This window comes from Stenella coeruleoalba (assembly GCF_951394435.1).
Source record: "Stenella coeruleoalba genome assembly, chromosome: 8".
Lineage (NCBI taxonomy): Eukaryota > Metazoa > Chordata > Mammalia > Artiodactyla > Delphinidae > Stenella > Stenella coeruleoalba.
In genome coordinates, this window is record NC_137154.1 from 50,439,553 (window position 1) to 50,459,326 (window position 19,774).

The 19,774-nt window shown below is 55.3% G+C and overlaps 1 protein-coding gene across 6 annotated transcripts in view; it reads right to left on the bottom strand.

Annotated features, from left to right (window-relative positions):
- ARAP1 (ArfGAP with RhoGAP domain, ankyrin repeat and PH domain 1) overlaps positions 1–17,232 on the bottom strand; it is a 41,051-nt gene extending 23,819 nt beyond the window's left edge. For 3 of the 6 annotated variants that reach the window (XM_079929194.1, XM_079929192.1, XM_079929195.1), the window contains exons 1-8: positions 5,269–5,339; positions 4,620–4,687; positions 3,891–4,021; positions 3,594–3,749; positions 3,005–3,074; positions 2,581–2,701; positions 1,972–2,174; positions 1,317–1,426 (exon numbers count right to left, since the gene is read on the bottom strand). In XM_079929194.1, coding sequence (XP_079785320.1) covers positions 1,317–1,426; positions 1,972–2,174; positions 2,581–2,701; positions 3,005–3,074; positions 3,594–3,749; positions 3,891–4,021; positions 4,620–4,631 — 803 coding nt within the window. In that variant the 5' untranslated portion in view covers positions 4,632–4,687; positions 5,269–5,339. Of the gene's footprint in view, positions 1–1,316; positions 1,427–1,971; positions 2,175–2,580; positions 2,702–3,004; positions 3,075–3,593; positions 3,750–3,890; positions 4,022–4,619; positions 4,688–5,268; positions 5,439–12,297; positions 12,594–16,685 lie in introns of those variants that run through there. The other 3 variants (XM_079929198.1, XM_079929193.1, XM_079929196.1) reach the window with 3 other exon arrangements.
- Between the last annotated feature and the right edge of the window lie 2,542 nt (positions 17,233–19,774).

Genomic DNA, 19,774 nt, shown 5'->3' on the forward strand with positions numbered 1-19,774 from the left:
GAAAGGGGCCAGACGGAGGTGAGGGAGTGATGGAGGCAAGACGGGGGCAGTGATGATGGGTTTGCACAGGGATGAGTAGGAGAGGTGGGGTCCCCGTGGGTGGAGATGGGGCCCAAGGAGGAGCAGTGAGCTGGGGAGGAATATACGGGGGAAAACGTCCACAGAACCATTAGACGTGCAGCTCTAGAGCTCAGGAGAAAGACCCTGAAGGCAGAGATCTGAGCTAAGGGCGAAGGAGATGATGCTGGAGGAGGGGTGACATCGTTTAGACTGAGCAGTCACCGCACGCTGTATCAGATACAGCTTTACAGAGACTGCCTCACAGACGAGGAAACTGAGGCACAGAGAGGCCAAGTGATTTGCCCAGGTCATGAAGTGACCCAAGGATGGACCCCAGATGTTACAGACTGAAGCGCGTCCCCCTGAAATTCACAGGTTGAAGCCTCAAACCCCTGTGTGACTGTATCTGGAAATACGGCCATTAGGGAGGTAACTAAGGTTAAATAATGTCCTAAGAGCAGGTTTTTTTATAAAGAGAGGAAGGGACACCAGACATCTCTCTCTCTCTCCATGTGCACAGAGGAAAGGCCGTGTGAGGACACAGTGAAGCGGCGGCCACTTACAAGCCAGGAAGAGAGACCTTGCCAGAAACTAACCCTGACAAAATCTTGACCTTGGACTTCCAGCCTCCAGAACTGTGAGAAAATAAACTTCTGTTGTTTAAGACCCTGGGTCTGTGGTATCCCGTCACGGCAGCTGAGCTGATACACAGGATTTAAACCCAGGCATGGCACAGTGCCTCAGAGGCAGTGGCTGAAGGCCTGGGAGTGGGCGAGTCCGTCCAGGTAGAAGACAGAGGACAGAGACAGACCACTGAGGGACAGCTGAGGTCAGAGGAAACCAAGATGGTAGAGTCTTGGAGGCTCAGGGAAAAGCACCCAGGATGGGCACGAGATAGGGAGTGAAGAGCAGCCTCTGATCGCAAGCAACTATTATTGACAGACAAGCACTTTTGAGGGAGCAGGGCAGGCTGGAGGGGATAGCAGGGTGAGTGGGCGGTGCAGAAAGCCCATATGGAAGCACTGTGGCAGGGAAGGGGGGACAGTGATGGACAGAGGGAGGGGGGTATAAGTGAGATTTCTTAGAAGGAAGAGATCAGAGCAGGTTAGCAAGTGAAGGTAAAGGCCCAGCAGGGTGGGTAGGGCTGGGAAGAGAGGGGAGAAATCCATCCTAGAAGAAGGGGCAGCTTCCTACATATGCAAGAAGAAAATACTGGGAGGGAGTGAGGATGCAGGTGAACAATGAGGGAGGCTCACCTGAAGATGCGGTAGGGGGTGGTGAGGTCGAAGCCGCGTCGGTCTGCTGCTTCCTTCACGTTGCCCACGCTCATGTCGATGAAGGTGATGCCGATGCCCAGGTGGTACTCCTGGCAGTAGGTGGGAAGGGGTGAGGGCAAGCCTGAGGGGTGGGGCTCAAGGCCCAGGGAAGGGGCAGAGAGGAGGGGGAGGTGGTACTTTAGGGACTAGAAAGTGCCCAGGAAGGAGATAAGGGAGGGCTCAGGAATCTGGGCATGGGTAAATGGACCTTGATCAGAGGCCATGCAGCAGTAAGTAAGAGGTGCAAGAGCCAGGGCGGTGATGGGAGGGTAATGCTCAGGGACCAGGCAGGAGAGGGGTCAGAACTAGGGGCAGGAAGCAGGGCAGGCAAAGAGCTGGGTCAGGGGAAGGGGGAAAGGGAAAGGGCGGGGCTGAGTGACCAGGTGGGCAGGGCTGAGGGACCAGGTTAGGTGAGGTGGGGGCTTGAGGGACCAGGTGGGCGGGGCTGAGGGGCTGAGGAACCAGGTGGGCGGGGTTGAGGGAACAGGTGGGCAGGGGTTGGGGCTGAAGGACCAGGTGGGTGGGGGGCAGGGCTAAGGGACTAGGTGGGCAGGGGAAACGGGAGAGGTTCGGCAGCCTGGCTGACCAGTCGCACCTCCAGATTCTTGTAAAGCTGCACTTTGTCCCCAACCACGGCCACATAGAGTTTATTCTTGAAGCCACGTAGCTCCAGGCTGCCGGCGCGGTCAGGGGGCTCTGAGCCTTGAACTCCCAACGGATGAGCACTAGACAGTCGGGCCCGAGCACGCTGCTCAGCCACCGCCTGCTGCAGGGCCTGCATCCACTCCTTCCGCTCCGCTGCAGGCACAGGGGAAGGGGCAAGCCCCAGCTCAGCCCGGTGGGGATCCCCCTAAGGGTTCCCCATTCCAGGCCCCTCAGGCAACACCTCTGCCAGAAAGCCCACCCAGCCTGGCCCACCTATCTCTAAGTTCTCTGACTTGGACAAGCTCAGGCTCCAATCCCAGCTGTGCCACTTAGGGGGGGCAAGGCGCTTGGCCTCTCTGAGCCTGCTTCTACCCTGTAAATGGGGATGTGTGGTTCTGAGGACTCAGCACAAAGCTGGACAGAGGGGGCCCTCCCCTCCCCCACCTCACAGAGGGTTGACTCCTCTCTCGGTTTGATGTGGGGGGAGCAGATGTGCCCTGGTTCTCCTCCCTCACTTCTCAAGCCAAACTGCCAGTCTTCCTCCTGCCCCCCTCCCTACCATCACTCTCCGCCCGGAAGGCAAAGGTCCGGTTGTTCGTGATCACTTCAAACTTTTGGTCCCCAATAGCAGCCACTCGGGAGATGCAGGACACAGGGACAAAGCGCTTTGAGTAGGCATCCTGGGGGAGAGAGAGGAGCCGACTGTGGGGTGAGGCCCACAGAGGCCCAGCCCCTCCTTGACTCCCTCAACCTCTGTTGAAATGAAGGTTGCAGCCCCACCTCCCACAGGTGGTGACAGCCCCTACACCAACCCTGGCCAAGGCCAAGGCTGGCCAATGGGCCAGGAGGACACAGTTCAAGGAGTCACACTACAGCTCTGGTGAGGACTCATCTAGGGACGGACTCCACCTGGGTCCAGTGTTGGGGTTCAACCCAAGACCAGGCTGAAGCAGGGTCATATCACGGACTAACATGGGCCTCACCTTGTTACTATCAAAGTATCGTAGGTGATCGGTATCCAGTCTCACCCATCGCTTCTGATAGATATAAGATCTGGAGAGGCAGAGGCAGAGGGACAACAGAGCAAAGGACTGGGAATTAGGGAGAGGCTCCGGGATCACCCTAGCCCCCTCTGGAAGCCACATACAAAGTTAGGAACAGCCAGGTCCAAGGGAGGAAGGATCCCAAGTGGTCACTGAGAAGATGAACTTTTACCTACAGCAAGAGTGATTGATGTCAGACTCCAAGTAGGACTTCCCAGTTTCGGGATTTTTTTTTTTTTTTTTTGGCTGCTCTGTGCAGCATGAGGGATCTTAGTTCCCCAACTAGGGATCAAACCCGTGCCCCCTGCATTGGGAGCGCAGTCTTAACCACTGGACCGCCAGAGAAAGGACTTCTCAGTGTTAAGGGTAATAAAGCATAGGTCTGGTGGGGATGATCGGCAGTTACAGTCTGCCTGGAGGGAGACCTGCTCCAATAACCCTGTCCCCTCTGGTTTTCTGATCCGCGATACCAGTATACTAGAGCCCACACCATGCAGAGCACCAGTAGGACCCACCAGGCTTCACTCACCCTTGCGGTGGGTTCTTGTCCAGCCAGCCAGCCTTGATGACAGGTGGGCTGGGAGTGGGGCCCACAGGCAGCCCGTCCATGGGGTGCGGTCGGGGATCAGGAATCAGGAGGCTGCTGGGCAAGGATGAGCTCAGGCTGCTAGTGTGCCATCCACCACTGGGGGGAGAAGAGAGGGAGTGAGGAGGCCAGAGTGGGGGCTCCCATGGGGTGGGGGCGGAGGACACGGAGAGGCTGGGCCGGGCTTGGGGAAGGAGGATAGCTGGGTGGGAGAACCACCCGAGAGAAGAGGACGCTTACTTGGGGATGTCCTCGTAGGCGTGGCCATCCTCAGCTTCATCCCCTTGGTCGTCCCCGGACAGCTCCTCCCCCTCGCTCAGCAGACTGGCCACACGCACGGCCCGCGGGACTTGGCTCACTGGGGGGTCCTCCTGTTCCCCAGACCCGCTCAGTGTCATGCTCCCCTCCAAGCCCCAGATCACACCCAACTAGGGGCTGCCACATCCCCCTCTGTCCACTCCATCCTGGACCCACACAACTGCACATTTACTTCTCTTTCCTCACACTCCTCTCCTCCCCAGCCCCCAGCAGTCTGCACAGGGACCCAGGGAGACGGGGTCACAGGTACAGAGAAAACCAGTGCAGGCACGGGCCCAGGTGAGAGACAAAGACAGAAAGATAAAGGGATAGAGAAAAAGACACATGGATGGAACGTTAAGGCACTCAGAGAGAGGGTGACACGGGGACACAAAGTGAAACAGAGACAGAGGGACACCCCAAGACAGATGTGCTCCAAACACCAAGAGAGAGAAGGGGCCACACAGCCATCCAGATGCAGCTGAAGACTGGATCCACAAACCAGAGCCCCCAGACCCCCACAGAGCAAGACAGTGAAGGGGAAGGGAACTCTCCAGGGAGCCGGCTACCTACTCTCTATCTGGTGGTCCCCAGGGTCTGAAAGGCACCTGGGTAGCCTGCCCTCCACACTGACAGGCAGACAGCCCAAACCCTAACCACTGCCTGACCCACCTTCTTGGTCATCACGGCAGCTGGGGCCCTCGGCCCCTCCTCTGGGAGCTCATCGTAGTCAGGGTCATCTGGGGAGATAGAGGGGAGGGGGAGACTCAAAGGCAAAGAAGCTTGGCCTCCCCCAGCCTAAGAAAGACCCTGCCCCACCCTGGCTTGGCTTGCAAAAAAAGGCACAAAGGACAGGAAGTGCTATTTATATTCTCGGGGCTTCACAGGACAGCACTAGGGGGCGGCCAAAGGAGAGGCCGGGCCACCACAGGGAGGTCTGACTGGGCAGCAAGCTTGGGGGTCAGGGTAGGGACTGTCTTAAAAAGGCTAAAAAAAAGCAACACGAATCGAGACAAGAAAAAGTGGACAATCCAAGGAAAAGCAAACTGCCCATGACCATGGAAAACAGTCCCAGACTTTAAACCACGGGCAAACCAAGAAGTCTGCCATCTGCCCACACCTAACAGTCAGTAGGTCAGAGAGCTGGGTGCTGTCTCCATTCTAAGGATGAAGGGAAGATGCTCACCTGTCCAGGGCCACAGAGTGGGTCGGTGGCAGGGCCCAACAGAACGGGGGAGCACGATCCTTACGCCCTTGCAGACTCTCCAGCCCTGATCCCAGGCCACCCACCCAGAGCCCCATGCTTCGCTACGGCACTCACCAAACTCTGGGAGCACGCAGAGAGGCTTCGGGGGAATCTCTGGGGGGCTGGGAGGTGGAGATGGGGGCTGGGGAGGCCCCCGGGGGAAGATGGCTGGGGGCTCCTCAGGCTCTGGCTGGGGAGGGAATGATGGTGGCGGTGACAGTAACTCTTCTTCCTTGGCAGGAAGGCTGGGAACAGACCAAAAGTTGGGCATCAAGTTCAGTGCGGCTGAGTCACTGCGCCAGCGACACTGCGACAGAACCAGGACTCAAACCCACTGCGCCCCCCAGCTCACATGAGCAGCTGCGCAACTCATTCATTCCACACACTCAGACAGAGCCCTCCTTGCCTCCCTCCCCTGCCCCAAACCCTCCAAGCTCTCCAGAGCAGGCACCTTCTTTGGCTTCATGAGCTGGCCCTGCCTTGCTGGGACAGGGTCACCTGTCCCCAAAGTGCTAAGTTTTAGCCACATGTACCCACTGGATCTCCACTCTAAAAGAGAGATGAAGACCAGAAAGGGGTGGGGGGTGGTGTGCATCCTAGCCTGGGAGTCAGGGAAGGCTGGACCTGAGCTTTTATTTATTTATATTTTATTTATTTATTTATTTTTATTTTTGGCTGCATTAGGTCTTTGTTGCTGCGCATGGGCTTTCTCTAGTTGTGGCGAGCGGGGGCTACCCTTAGTTGCGGTGCGCGGGCTTCTCGTTGCAGTGGCTGATTGTTGCGGAGCACGGGCTCTAGGCGCACAGGCTTCAGTAGTTGTGGCACGCAGGCTCAGTAGCTGTGGCTCGCGGCCTCTAGAGCACAGGCTCAGTAGTTGTGGCACACAGGCTTAGTTGCTCCACGGCATGTGGGATGTTCCCGGACCAGCGACCGAACCCGTGTCCCCTGCATTGGCAGGCGGATTCTTAACCACTGTGCCACCAGGGAAGTCCCTGGACCTGAGATTTTAAGGATAAGAAGGTGTCTGCTGGAGAATGGATGGCGCAGGACTGAAATGGGCATCAAGGCCAAGGGCACAGACCAGAGCCTTAGAAACCAAGTCCTGAGGCCATAAGCCGTGGGTCTCTGGATCAAGACCATCTTCTCTCGTCTTGAATATTCACCATCCCCCAGGACCCCTCAAACTCACCTGAACCCACCACACTTCTCATCTCTGCTATCACTCCCCCCAGAAGCCTTCTCTGACTCCAAGGCCAGGTTCAAGGTGCCTGAACTCCCACAGCCACAGTGCTCCTGTCTGTCTGTCTCAGCACAGATCGCACTGCTTCCTGCAGGCTGAGTGTCTCCAAAGGACATCAGAGACGTGGGTTTCAACCTCGCCTCAGTCTCAGTTCCTGTCTGTCCTGGGGCAAGCACCTAGCCTTTCTGAGCCTCGGTTTCCTCATCTGTAAAATAAGGACTACAAAACTGTTGTGGCAGGGTGGCTGGAGGATTAACCATGACAAGGCGCGTCGTGCATCAGCACACAGGATGCACAGAGACCACCAGCCGGAACAGGTGCCTGAGCTCTAGAAGCCTGGCCCCAACTGCTGTCTCTGCCAGCATGCAGCAGGGGCTGAGGAAGAGCATCGGAGCGGGCGGGCAACTTTCTTCCCTGGTGATCTCAGCCTGGTCCACTGCCCCAGTGTTCCTGGCAGTGGCTGACAGTGTGTGACCGCCGAGAAGGCAAGGAAGGGCTGGGGCATGACCATGATGCCGGGCCTTTGCTCCTGCTGCTGCCTCCTGCAGGAATACCTTGCTCCCTGGTCTCTGATCAGAGAACATCTACTCATTCTTTAACTTCTTTCTCAAGTGCCCCTTCTCTGAAAGTTTTTCCTGACCCCTCCTTCCTGCTCCTCCAGGCCCTGCCCATGTTCCCCTCTGATATGAGCTTTAGATGAATTATTCCAAGTAACTTTTGCTTTTTACTACCTCCCCCCTTTGTGCCAGGTACTGTGCTAGCGTCTAAGCCAGGACCTGAACCCCGAGTCCACAGTCTGGGTGCTTCTTAGGACACCTGGCTGCTTCCACATCACCCTGCTCCCTATCTCCTTCCTCTCCAAGGGTAAAGAACGAACAAAAAAACTCTTTCCCCCTAGAAACCTGCTAAAAGGGGTATGTCAGCCATGCTCTGAGGCAACAGTGCCTTTGGCAAAAGTGGCCTGAGTGTGGAACTGCGCCTAGACTAAGGAGAGACTGTAAGTGGTCTCTTGACCTGGGGGAGAAGTCGGAGCTTTGGACTTCCCAGAGTGTGATGGCTCATAACCGGGCACAGCCTGTGCAGGGACCTGAAACCACACTTGTGCGGTTGTTACAAGACATATTGGCCCCTTGGGGCAAGAGTTCTCTAAGCCAGGGTGGCGCCCACACCTGTTGGCTGTGAGTCTCATCCCTCATCCCTGAGCTGCCCCCTGGAGGACCACAGAGAACAGCTCCTGGACAGATGTGTGGACAGTGGCACTGACTGCCACAAGGACCCCGCAGCAGAGGAAGACCTGCTGCTGTCCTGGTGGCCAGTTATTCCCTCTCTACATGCTTTTCAGGGAATCTGATGCCAAGTGGGCCTAGGGTAGGGGTTTAGCTGGACCTATGAAGACCCGCTGATGGACACTGTACTAGGCTGTCTCCTCGACTTGACCCTGAGTCTCTTTAGGGCAGGGGCAGCCTTGGACTTGACTCTTTATCCCCATAGTCCACCCATAGGGCCTGGCTGAGTGAGCAACAAGAGCATGTTGCATGGGTGGGTGGGGGGTGGATGGGTAGGTGGATAGGCTGGCGGACAGGGTGGGGAGAGAAGCAAATGAAAGGCTGAGTGAGTACACACGGGCCCAAGGGCATGACCTGCGGTGTCGGCCCCCCAGCTAGTCAAGTACAATGTCCTTGGAGACCACACAGTCTCCCAGACTCCAAGAGGAAGGGGCCCTTGGGGGCCCAGTCTGTGATCAGCTGACAACAGAGCTCTAAGCTGTTGGACCAGGACCAGTCAGACTGGCTCAGAGCAGGGGGGACAGACAGGCTCTGCCCTTCCAATACCAAGCAGCCTGAGTGGGCCTGCCTCCCCACCTCCCCCAGGACTGAGGGCCAGTGCTGAGGCAAAGGTGATGGCAACAGAGTATCCTCGGAGCCCAAGCGGCATCAGTCCTCCCATCTCTGGCCCCCAGTCCTCCCCCATCACTGCCTGATCTTATGAGAGGGTCCTGCCCTTCCTGAGGCCTGGCTCCCCAGCATGTGGGCTCCCTAAGACAAGTGCCACACCCATCTTCTTCACTACTGTATGCCCAGCACTCAGCAGGGATGAATAAATAAATGAAGACCTGGATTAATTAATTCTTATTAATTATGTGTGTGTGTGTGTTTTCCCAGCTGTCTTCTAGGTGCTTTAGGTGATTCATTCATTCAGTAACGTATGGCTTATTGCTATTCCCACTTTACAGATGAGGAAACGGAGGCACAGAGAGACGAAGTTAATTTGTCCTTGGTCCCACAGCTGGGATTTGCACCCAGGAAATCCAGCACCACAGCTGAAAGCTCAACCACCAGTGGCAAATGAGGAGGCCACAGCCAGGATCTGAGGGCTTCTCTGAGGCCCGTCTCCTCACACTGGCACCCAACTCAGGATCCAGGAAGCTCTAGGGTTGATGTTCCATCCAAAAGGAAACGTGATCACAGCTCTGATGGCTGTGTTACCACGGTAAGAAAGGAGAGGGGAACAGACACTAAGGGCTCCTCTCCCAGCAAAGCCTTTGCAGGAAGAGGGCTATGTGCCAAGAAGGTGGGAGAAAGAGGCCCCATGGGCCTCCCGACCTCATAATAGACACCTCCTCCAGGAAGCCTCCAAGCTGACCCCCCGCCTGCCTACCATAGGGGACCAGGGTCATGCTGAGTCAGAGCCAGGCCCAGGAAAGGAGAAGTGGTATCAGGAAGGCACGGATGTGGGAAAATCCCAGGGGAAGGGGCAGTGCCCACAGAATGATCCTAACCCAGCCAGAGTCCTGGCCAGTCAGTGCCTGCACCCCTTAGAGCAGCCCCAGCTCCAGTCTGCGGCTAAGGTCCAGCTGGGATGTTCCCCACTGATCTCTGACCCCACAAGACCAGTAGATCAGTCCCAAACCTGAGCAGGGGCTCAGTGGTCCCTCCTATGAGCCTTCGCTCACACCACTTCCTCCTGCCTGCATCTCCCTGCCCTCTCCTTACATCTCAGTCCATGGAAAGCCTATCTGTACCTCAAAATACGGCTCAATGGGCCTCTTCTAGGTAGCCTCCAAGATGCCCACACAGAGCTGCTCACCCCCTGCCCCTCATTCCTGGCTCCTCTGCTCCTTAAGGCCCTTTCTCCTCTATCCAAGTGACATATGGATCTGGGCACTCCTGGGCAGGCCCACTCCAGCCTGGGCCCTCAGCCTAAGAAGGTTTGTTTTATTGGTTTAGGGCAAATACACACAGCCAACCTTGTATCTGTGGGTTGAGGGATATATGAGGGTCCCGAGCCAGAACGGGTAAGAGCAGAGTGACCATATAATTAATCATATAAACCAGAACATTTCTGACAGTTAAAAGAGGCCCTATTAATAACTATGTCAGGGCAACAGATGTAAGCAGGCCTGTCCTGGATGAAATGAGATTTGTGGTCACTGTAGGTAAGAGACAGAGCTTTGCAGCCAGGTGGGTCTGGGCTTGCATCCCAGCTAGACCTCACATCAGGTTGTGTCCTTACAAAGCAGGTCACTTTACCTCTGAGCCTCAGGTTCCTCTCTGGTCTGCTTCCAGGCTCACTGATAATTCAGTAAGGAGAGCCAACTGCCACATGTTGCCAGCACAACTTTCTCACCCTGCCTGTGGCTGAAGGAGGCTCAGGCCCCACAGGATGGGCCAGGAACCTGTCCCACAGCCCTCTCCTCCAGGGTGGCCCCTGGTTCTCCCTTCACTCCTTTCTATTTATGTCAAACACCATAAGGGTAGATGGGCAGGGCTGCAGAGTGGGGCAGCCTGAATGTCTCAGGCTGGCCTTGAACTGACCCACTCTTACATTCCAGCCATCCTTGACTGAGCTGCGTTCCATAAATGCATACTTCCAGGCTTTTGCATATGTTGTTCCTTCCACCTGGAACGCAACTCCATCTGGCCGTCTCCTACTTCTCCTTCCAAAGGTGCAAATCATACATCTTCCCCCTCCACTTTGCGCCTCCCTTCATGCCCCAGGGGCCTTCTGAGGCGTCTCCAGTCCCCACACTTCTGAGCACTCAGTATAGTTGTATCTGTCAATGTTTCCTTCACTGAACTGACCTCAGAGGACCAAGGACTCAGGCCTATACCCTGTCCTGGAATCAGGGCTTTCCCCCTACAGGGTCACACAGGCCTTGGAGGGACCCAGCCCAAACCCAGCTCCTGGATTTTCACCAGCAGGGCCAAGAGGTGGGATCAGACTCTGATTTGGACACATCTGCCTCCTCTTCTGACCTCCTCGTCCCACAGGGGCAGTCTTTCCCAACTGCCCACTTCCTCATCCTACTTGGGGCCCAGGCCTCAGTCAGCCCTAGGTTTCTTTCTTCCTCCGTGGCTGCCCTCGTCCTTCCTTCTCCATCATGAGGCCCAAGGGTCAGCCCCTCTAGCGCTTTCCGGGCTCTGTCCTACTTACTTCTGCCCAAGCCACAGCAGAGAAGCCCTTCTTGGGGTCTCACTTGCTTAGACGTGATGTCTGCGGTATGCCTCTCAGCTTTTGCATATGCTGTGAGTCCCCTCAGGCCAATCCCTCTCCATGCCACAGCGTCACCCAACACAGAGGGGGCTTCCTGGACTGTGTTCTGAATGAATGAATGACCATCGCCCCACTCACATACTGATTACTGGAGGTCAGCAGCTCTCCATCCCTCCATACAGCAGTGCCCCACGGACCTGGCATCCACCCTCAAAACCAAGGTTTCACCCAGCTCTTTGTACTTCACCCTGGAACAATATAGCAGCTATCATTTGCTAAGTACCCCCTATGTGCCAGACATCCTGCTGGGAGTCTTTTTTTGTTGATTCCTCGACTCCCCTGTGCTCAGGACACACCTCCTTCACCAGGAAGTCTACCCAAACTGCTCCCTCCTCTAAGCTCACACAGTTGGGAGTCTTGCTGTCATGGGCAGGAAAGGGCTGAGGCCCAGGTCTCCCATGGCAGCTCTTCCTGCTTCCCAGGCCTGACCCTGTGCTGGCTTGTGAAGGCAGTGGGGGGAGGAAGTTCACCCTTCAGGTGGCTCACAACTGTACTAGCCCCTCTCCCCTATCCCAGGGCTGGCCTGGCTGGAGGAGAAGGTGCAGGTGTCTGCTGGGCCCTATGGAAAGATGAGCCAAGGGCGCAGGGCAGAGCCAGGTACACAGACAGGACCTGGTTAGAGGAATCTCTATGTCCCTAGTGGCCCAAGCACAGGGTTATTGAGCTCATTAGGGACCACAGCAATTGGGGGGAGCCCCCCAATGACACAGGCACCCCCACCACACCACCAGCCCTGGAAGGAGGGATAGGAAGTCGCCAGCTAAGTGCCAGCCCTTGACAGGCCTTCCTATCACCTGGACTGCGGGGAGGGCAAGGGGGCTCTGGTAGGAGCTGCCCAGAGCCACAGCACCCTTGAATTTGACCCTGAGAGAAGTCACCTAAGCCTCTGGAGGCAATCCTCAGTGGGGTGCAGGGAGCCAGAACCGAGATCAGCACCAGATCCCTGAGGGGCAGAGACCCCACAGAGGAGCAGTCTGTGAAGCCCAGGAAACAGGCCCCGGGGGGCTCCGAGTGGACCCGGGAGAGAGGTTTATGGGGAGATGGAGACCTGGAAAGCCCAGGGCAGAGAGGGCGAAGAGAGAGGGCAGAAAAGGAAAGGGCAGGAGAAAAACAGAAAATGTAGACAAAGTGAAAGAAGACAGAAAATTCTGAGAGTAAAAAAGGGAGGGGGAGGAGACCAGCACAGAAAACCCAGCAGGCGGAGAGGTGGCAGACAGACAGACAGGGATTCCTGCCCTCCCAGGCCCGCCAGAGGAGCCTCCCCACCTTCCCTTGGCCGACAGCCCAGCCCACAGCGGCCCCTCGCTCACCCTCTGACGCCCTCTGGGTCCGGGGCCCGAGGACTCCTGTGGCTCTGGTCAGCCGGGCCCAGCGTGTGCAGCCTGTGTCCGACCTGGGCTGGTCTCACAGACAGGCCGGCCCCACTCCCTGCGTATGTCTGAGGCCGCGTCTGGGTCCAGGCATGGCTCTGTGCACCCGTGATTTGCGTCTTGAGTGTCTGTGATCACTTGTCTGAGTGTGTGTTCCTGTGTGTAACTGTGGGTCTGTCCGGGAGAGTGAGTGTGTGTACGTGTACGTGTGTGTCTGTGTCTGAATCCAGCTCTGGTCTCCTCTAGCTTCCTGCTCTCCGCCTCACCCCACCCCCCTGCAGCCCTGGCCAACACACACACTTCCTGAAAACACGGACTGAGACAGAGAGAAAAGTCACCCAGAATCCCCCGGGACAGACACTTCCTGTCCGCCCCCAGGCTGCCCCCCCACCCAGCTGGAGTGAGTGGACAAGCCACCCCAGTGCCATCTAGCAGGACCTTACAGAGTGAACACCCAGAAGGCCCTGGTCCTGGCTGGCCCCTCCCCACGCCCACAAGGAGGCCCAGAGAAGCTGGGAAAGAGGCTCTCCGAAGGGAGCAAGTTCTGCCCTGGCAACAAGTGATCAGCCTTCAGGAAGACCAGGGATTGGCTGGGCTGCAGGGTGGTCGAGGGCACAGGTGGGAGGCCTTGCAGTGTGACTCTAGCTGGTAGCTGTCCCGTCTGGACAAATACTCCCTCTTCCCAAGGTATCTCCAGACATCCAGGTGTCAGAGGAGGAAACAGAGGCCCAGAGCAGCCTAGGAGGGGCTCTGCAGGGTGACCCTGGAACCCTGGATCAGGAATGACCTCTCTGCCACGCTCAGGGAAGCAGGCTCAGAGCGTTCACATCTATGAGACTTAAAGCTGAGTAGACAGTCCCAGGCCAGGAGGCAGGGTTTGAACATCAGCTTCCCCTGAGCTGGGCTGTGTGACTTTGAACAAGTTTCTCAGCATCTCTGGACTTAGCTAGTTCCCTATGACAGGCTTAAGTGATGGTGGGTGTGCAAACCCTTTGAGGGTGCAATGGGGTCCTCCCAGGCCAGGAAGAATAATGAACCTGGTTCTGAGAGTCCTGACCCAGTTGGTGCAGAGGGGAGAGGACCCCATCCCTGCTCCTTTTCTGCCTGCCTCCCTTGAAGTCTCTCCCTTTCTAAGAGGCCTGGGGTGACAGAGATTGGGTAGGGGGAGGGGATTTGGGGTGTCCTGTAACCCTACTGTCCAGGGTCCACTAGGGGTGAGTCTGCGCGGGCAGCACATGTGCTCAGCGCCTGGCAGTACAGAAGCTCATGCAGGCCTCATCTATTTACTGACACAGCAAACACTTGCTGAGTGCCTGCTAGGCACCTGGCACTGTTTCAGATGTTGGGGATTCAGTCGTAGATGAAACTGACGAGCATCTGAGCACGAATGGAACTGACATTCTAGGGGGCTCAGCCTCTTGGCAGCACGTGCAAACACAGCACGAGCACACACTGGCTCACACCTGACAGTACACAAATAACACACATGCCAATTCACCACCCACATCACACGCACTCACCAATACACTCACGCTGTTGGAGTCCCCACAATACCAGTACGCATGGGCACGTGTAGGCGTGCACACAGGCCTTGATAAATTTGCACACACTACAGCAAGTCACCACTGAAACTGTATGGTGCATAATACAGTTTCAAATCCCCACCTGTGTGCATATGTTAGGATCATACATCGCCTCCCTTAGGACATGTGCGGATGCAAAAATACACAGACACACTACTATCCTGACAGACACACGCCTAGGGGTGCACACACACAAACTGGCCAGGCATGCCCTCATGTGGAGTCACTAGATCCCAGATTCTGCTGGGGAGCCCAGTGATGGACCGGAATCAGGCAAAAATGCTCCCTCAGTCACCACCTGATCTGGTGTAAGAGGCCCTATGATTGAGAGGGTGAGACCCTCATCACTAGAGGGTGCAGGCAAGGACAGGAAGGCCACATCAGGAAGCGGGGACTCCTGCAAGGGGGGCAGGAGCAGGCCAGGCTGAGCAGTCTTGCACTGTGCACCACGGAGCCTGGAGTCATAGAAAGGGGCTATGAGGGGACAGGGTAGCCAGTCAGGCTGAATCCTCGCCCCAAACCTGCCCAGCCTTCACCTGTTACACATATGTGAGGCTCTGTCCGCCCTTAGTTTTTCTCCCTCTGGGCTTTAAAGACTTTGTACACCTTGCGAGCCCAGGATGCTAGGACTGCAGATGCCCACAATTCCAAGTGTCAAAGACCCCAGGACACAGGAAGCCAGGCTTGGCAGCTCACCTGCCACTCTGCCCTAAGGAGCAGCCCCAAATTGCAAGGAATAATTGCCTACAAGTTCTGTGAGCACGGAATGAATTTTGGGTCCTCTAGCTACAAGGGGCCGGACTCCTGACCACGGGAGTCTGGCCTCTCCCAGACGTTGGCTAAGTTCAGCCTGAGGATCTGAGAGTGGGGCCTGGTACCCTGGGGTGAAGGTAGGACCCTTGCTCTACCCAGAAAGTCTCCTGAATTCAGATGTCAGTACTAGGAGGGCCATGGAGGGCCAAGGAGGACACCTGATAGGGAAACAGGCCCAGAGGGGCAGCTCCTAATCAGAGTCATGGAGCCAGCTGGACCTGCTCAGGGATCCTGCCTTCTAGGCAGGAACCCAGGCCTCCACTCCTCGACTGGGGTTTTTGCCTCCTCAGCCTTCGTGAACTTCCTATGGACAGGGCCCTGCCTCCTGCCCTTGTTCACCCACTCCCAACCCCCAGAGACAAGCAAACAGACAGACAGACACACACTCCATCCTAACGATGGAGTTAAAGAAAAGAGAAATTACTCCTACATGCAAGAAAGTGGCCACTAGAGGGTGCAGTGGCACCAGGAAACTCCAGTTCGGTCTATAAGCCAGGCTCCCGGGGGACCCCAGTGGTGCTCCCAGTTGTGTGAACCCGGGAAAGGCACAATAAACTTTTTGTGCTTTCACCCGTCAAATCTCAAAACACCACAGCCCTGGCTTGGCTTTGAAGGCCCCTTTACTTTATGCCCCTCTCTGGGTGAGGAAAACCTCCCAGACCCTCCCCACGGGGGCTCCCCTAGCATATACTTGGCATGGATCCAGCCAGTGGCGCCCTCCCTTCTCTGAGCCTTAGTTTCTCTGCTTGAAAACAGGACACAAATGCCCCAGAGTACTTGAGCAGGGATCAAACGAGAGCATGTGAGCAAAGCACCCAGCACAGTGCCCAACAGTAACACGGACCAGGAGACCTCTCTCTGCATATCTCTTCCTCCTCCAAGAAGCCTTCCCAGATTAGGGTGACTTGGCCAAGTGCTGCAATAAAGCTCCATTACACCCCACATATCCAGCCATACTTGGGGATGCTCCTCCAAGCTGGGCACCCCAGCAAATGGCAGGAAGGGAGGGCATATGTAAAGGAGGTTAAATGGCGTGTCCACAGAATTAGGAGGAAACTCAAGAAAACAAGGAGTACCAGGAGCTAGGAGGGGAGAAAACAGTTCTGGGGAGGAGGGAGGGTGAGTAGGATGTGGCCTGAGAAGTGTCTCCAGGATCGGGTGACATGTGGCAGGAGCAGTGTGAAAGGGGAAGACGGGAGCACCCGCGCCAGGCCCAGGGCAGTTGCTGCGTCCCCCAGGACGAGTTCTTCATTCTAGACTTCCCATTTCCTCCACATACTACCTCCTGACTTGAGAAATGCACTCTGGTCTCCCAGTATCCCACACTCACCAGGCCCCAAACTGAACTCCAGACTTCCTCCCAAGCTCCCTCCTGTGGCCAGGTCCCAGATCAGGAACTGCACCACCATCTACCCAAGATGGGAACCTGGACGCCATGAGCCTCCTCTCTCCCTCTCTGCTCATGCCCAGGCCGTCCCCAAGTCCTGTCCACGCTAGGGCCGACCTCTCCAATATGCCTACTTCTCTCCAGTCTCACTAGCACAGCCTGAGTGGGGGCCTCCCACCTGGCCTTGCGCCCTCTCACTGGTCTCCCAGCCTCCTCCCCCATCAACCTTAGCAGCAGCCGGGGTCATCCTTTCCGTACTCAGCTTTCATCTGATCGCTCCGCTTAAAACCTCCCTGGGCTCCCTGCCTGGCCTTCACAGCATGTCCCACCAGCGCCATCCACGAACCTACCCTCGCTCACACAACAGCTCAGCCACACTGTCTGCTCAGAGCACCCGTGGACGGTGCTTCCCACCTCTGAGCTTTGCACATGCTATTCCCTCCACCAAGGTGCCTTTCTTACCCTAGTGGCAAAGGCCACAGACTCCCCCACAACCCTCTAGATCCTCTGCCCATGTTCCTCCATTCTGGACGGCATCCACTCACCTCACCAGCAGGCGGGGGGGCCCAGTGCGAGGGGGCACAGGCGGAACGCTGAGCTCTGTCAAATGCCGCTTGGCAGGCAGCGGGGGCAGCACAGGGTCTGGGGCAGACGTGGATGGGGGGGAGAAGCAGGTGGGTGGAAGGCAGTTCCTCCGGGGCGGGATGGGTGGGGCAGTGGGTAGCCCCTCATCCTCTCCAGCCATGGGCAGTGGCTCCGGTGGAGTGGTGGGCACAGGTGGTGAGCGGAAGACATGACGCTTCATGGGCACGGGCCGTGGGGTGAGGCGGGGTGCAGGGGCTGGGGGCGTGTGGGCACGGAGCAGGCCAGCCAGGATGCGGCGGCGGTGGCCGGGGAGCAGCATGCCCATGTCCACCAGGCGGGCATCACTGAGGCCTTGGCACTCTGTGGCCCACACCAGTCCGTGCTGCTCAAAGAGCCTCGTGTACTGCTCCAGGTGCAGTGCCCGCAGCCACTCGGCCACCGATAGGGCCCCATCCCCGGCCTCTGCCATTGTTCCTGTCAGCAGAAGCCAGCCAGCAGGACTCTGTCCAGACCTGGAAGAGATACATGGGCACAGGTCAGAGGCATGGTTGCCCAGGTATACGTCCCCAGTCAACAAGTCTCTGTGGCTTTCCCACGCCATGGGTAAGCTCTGTATTTAAGCCCTCTCCCCTGTGTCCCATGTGCCAGGCAAGGCCAGGTACTGCCTGGTCCCTGAACACGCAGGCTTCTCCCACTGCCTGAAACCTGACACCCCACCCCTGTGGCCTCCTAGCATCCAGCTCCTCTAGGAAGCCCTCCAGGGCCTTCAGAGTTGGTACTACCCGAACCCCCATCCACAGCCTTGGCCACTGCTGTGGCTACGTCTGCACACACATTCCCTCCCGCCCGCTGCAAGACCCAGGCAAGGACCCAGTTCCTTCTGAGGTGCCAGTTTCCAGCTGAGGGCCAGGCCCAGGGGTTAGCAAGTACAGGTGGGATTGAGGGATACCACTGCTGGTTCCCCTGCAGGCCCAGTCTGTGGGTGGAGCCTTACCCCCACCTCCATGCCCCTGGAGGAAGCAGAATACTCCAGGAGATGAGGCAACCCAGCATCACACAGCCTCTGGGGTCCTGGTCCTGTGAGTGAGCAACCACCCTCCCCCCCGAGGAGGGACAGGGGGAAATGTATAGGAAAGGCCATTCATTCATTTGATAGCCTTGCGCTAGGCAATGGGGACTAAGGTCCCCTACCAATACTCAAGAACTCCTGAACTGGCAAGAGTCAAGGAACAGATGATGCAAAGCAGTGATTAACAGATCAAAAGAAAAAAGTTATCTGTTCATCTCCACAGACACTAAAGAGGCATATGATAAAACTCAATATCCAGCATACTTAAACAAAAATTGCAGTATCGGTAAAATAGAAATGGATCGACACTTCCTTAAAATAAAAACCAGCACTTTGCTTGATGGAAAAACAGTAGAAAAACTTCCATCATCATAAAAATTCTAGACAACAAAAATATATCATTGGTATAAAAACTGGGAAAGAAGAGTTAATCTATTACTTAACAATAATACGAGTTTGGAGTTGGAAAACCCGAGAAGCTCAGCTGAGAAACTATTACAAACAATAAAAGAATTTAGTAAGATAGCTGGGTTCAAAATTAATATAACAGAATTGATATTTATAAGCAATGACCAGGTAGAAACCAGGACGACAGACCTCATTTATAATAGCATCACAAAATAAAAACCACCAAGAATAAACTTAGTAAGAAATGTGCACGATCGGGCTTCCCTGGCGGTGCAGTGGTTAAGAATCCACCTGCCAATGCAGGGGACGTGGGTTCGAGCCCTGGTCCAGGAAGATCCCACATGCCGCGGAGCAACTAAGCCCATGCGCCACAACTACTGAGCCTGCACTCTAGAGCCCACGAGCCACAACTGCTGGGCCCACGCGCCACAACTACTGAAGCCCGTGCGCCTAGAGCCTGTGCTCCACAAGAGAAGCAAGAGAAGCTCCATGACGAGAAGCCTGTGCACCACAACAAAGAGAAGTCCCTGCTCACAGCAACTAGAGAAAGCCCGTGTGCAGCAACAAAGACCCAATGCAGCCAAAAATAAATAAATAAATAAAGTTTAAAAAAAAAAAAAAAAGAAAGAAATGTGCAGGATTTATAGCGAGAAAAATGTGCAGTGTTATTAACAGGCAAAAAGGAGAGCTGGACAGATAGAAAGACATGATATTCTCCTGGATAGAGAATATCATAAAGATATTAATTCTCAGTTAATTTATAAATATGCACTATCCTGCTAAGCACACACACAGAACTGGGGGGGCGGGGGGGCGGGCGGTGGCTAGACAAGTTTATTTGAAAGTTCATGTGGAAAAACAAACAAGCAGGAAGAGCCAGGAAAATTCTGGAAGTGAGGGAGTGGGACAAAGGAAGGGTAAAGAGTGAGAATCAGCCTCACCACATATTAAAACATAAAACCATGGCAATTAAAACAGTACAGGTTACCAGCACTTGAACAGACAGATCAATTAAACAGAACAGAAAGTTCAAAAATAGACCCAAATAAATCTAAGAATTTAGTATACAACAAAAGTAACATCTCAAACTAGTGGGGAAGAGATGGATTATTAAATTGTAGGGACAACTGTGGAGTAAGCTACAAAGCTGGACCTCTACACCTTACAACAGGATAAGTTACAGACAAATCAAAGATTTCAAAATAATAAATAAAACCATGAAAGGACTTAAAAAACCCTTGTCTCAGAGAGGCAAAAGCCTTCTGGAAATGATACAAATCCAGAAGGATAAAGAAAAGAGTAAAATACTCAACTATATACAAATCAAACATTCCTGCATGATTAAAAAAATAAAAAGGCACCATAAGCAAGGCCAAAATGTAAATGACAAACCAGGGGCTGTCACTCACACCCCAAACATAGACTAATTTTCCTAAAAAGTGAAAAGCACCTAGAAATAAGACACAGACCAGTAACCTAACAGAAAAATAGGCAAAGAATATGAACAGAGAAATTCACAGAAAGAAAAGTATAAATGGTTCTTAAACACAGGAAAAGGAACTTAACCTCCCC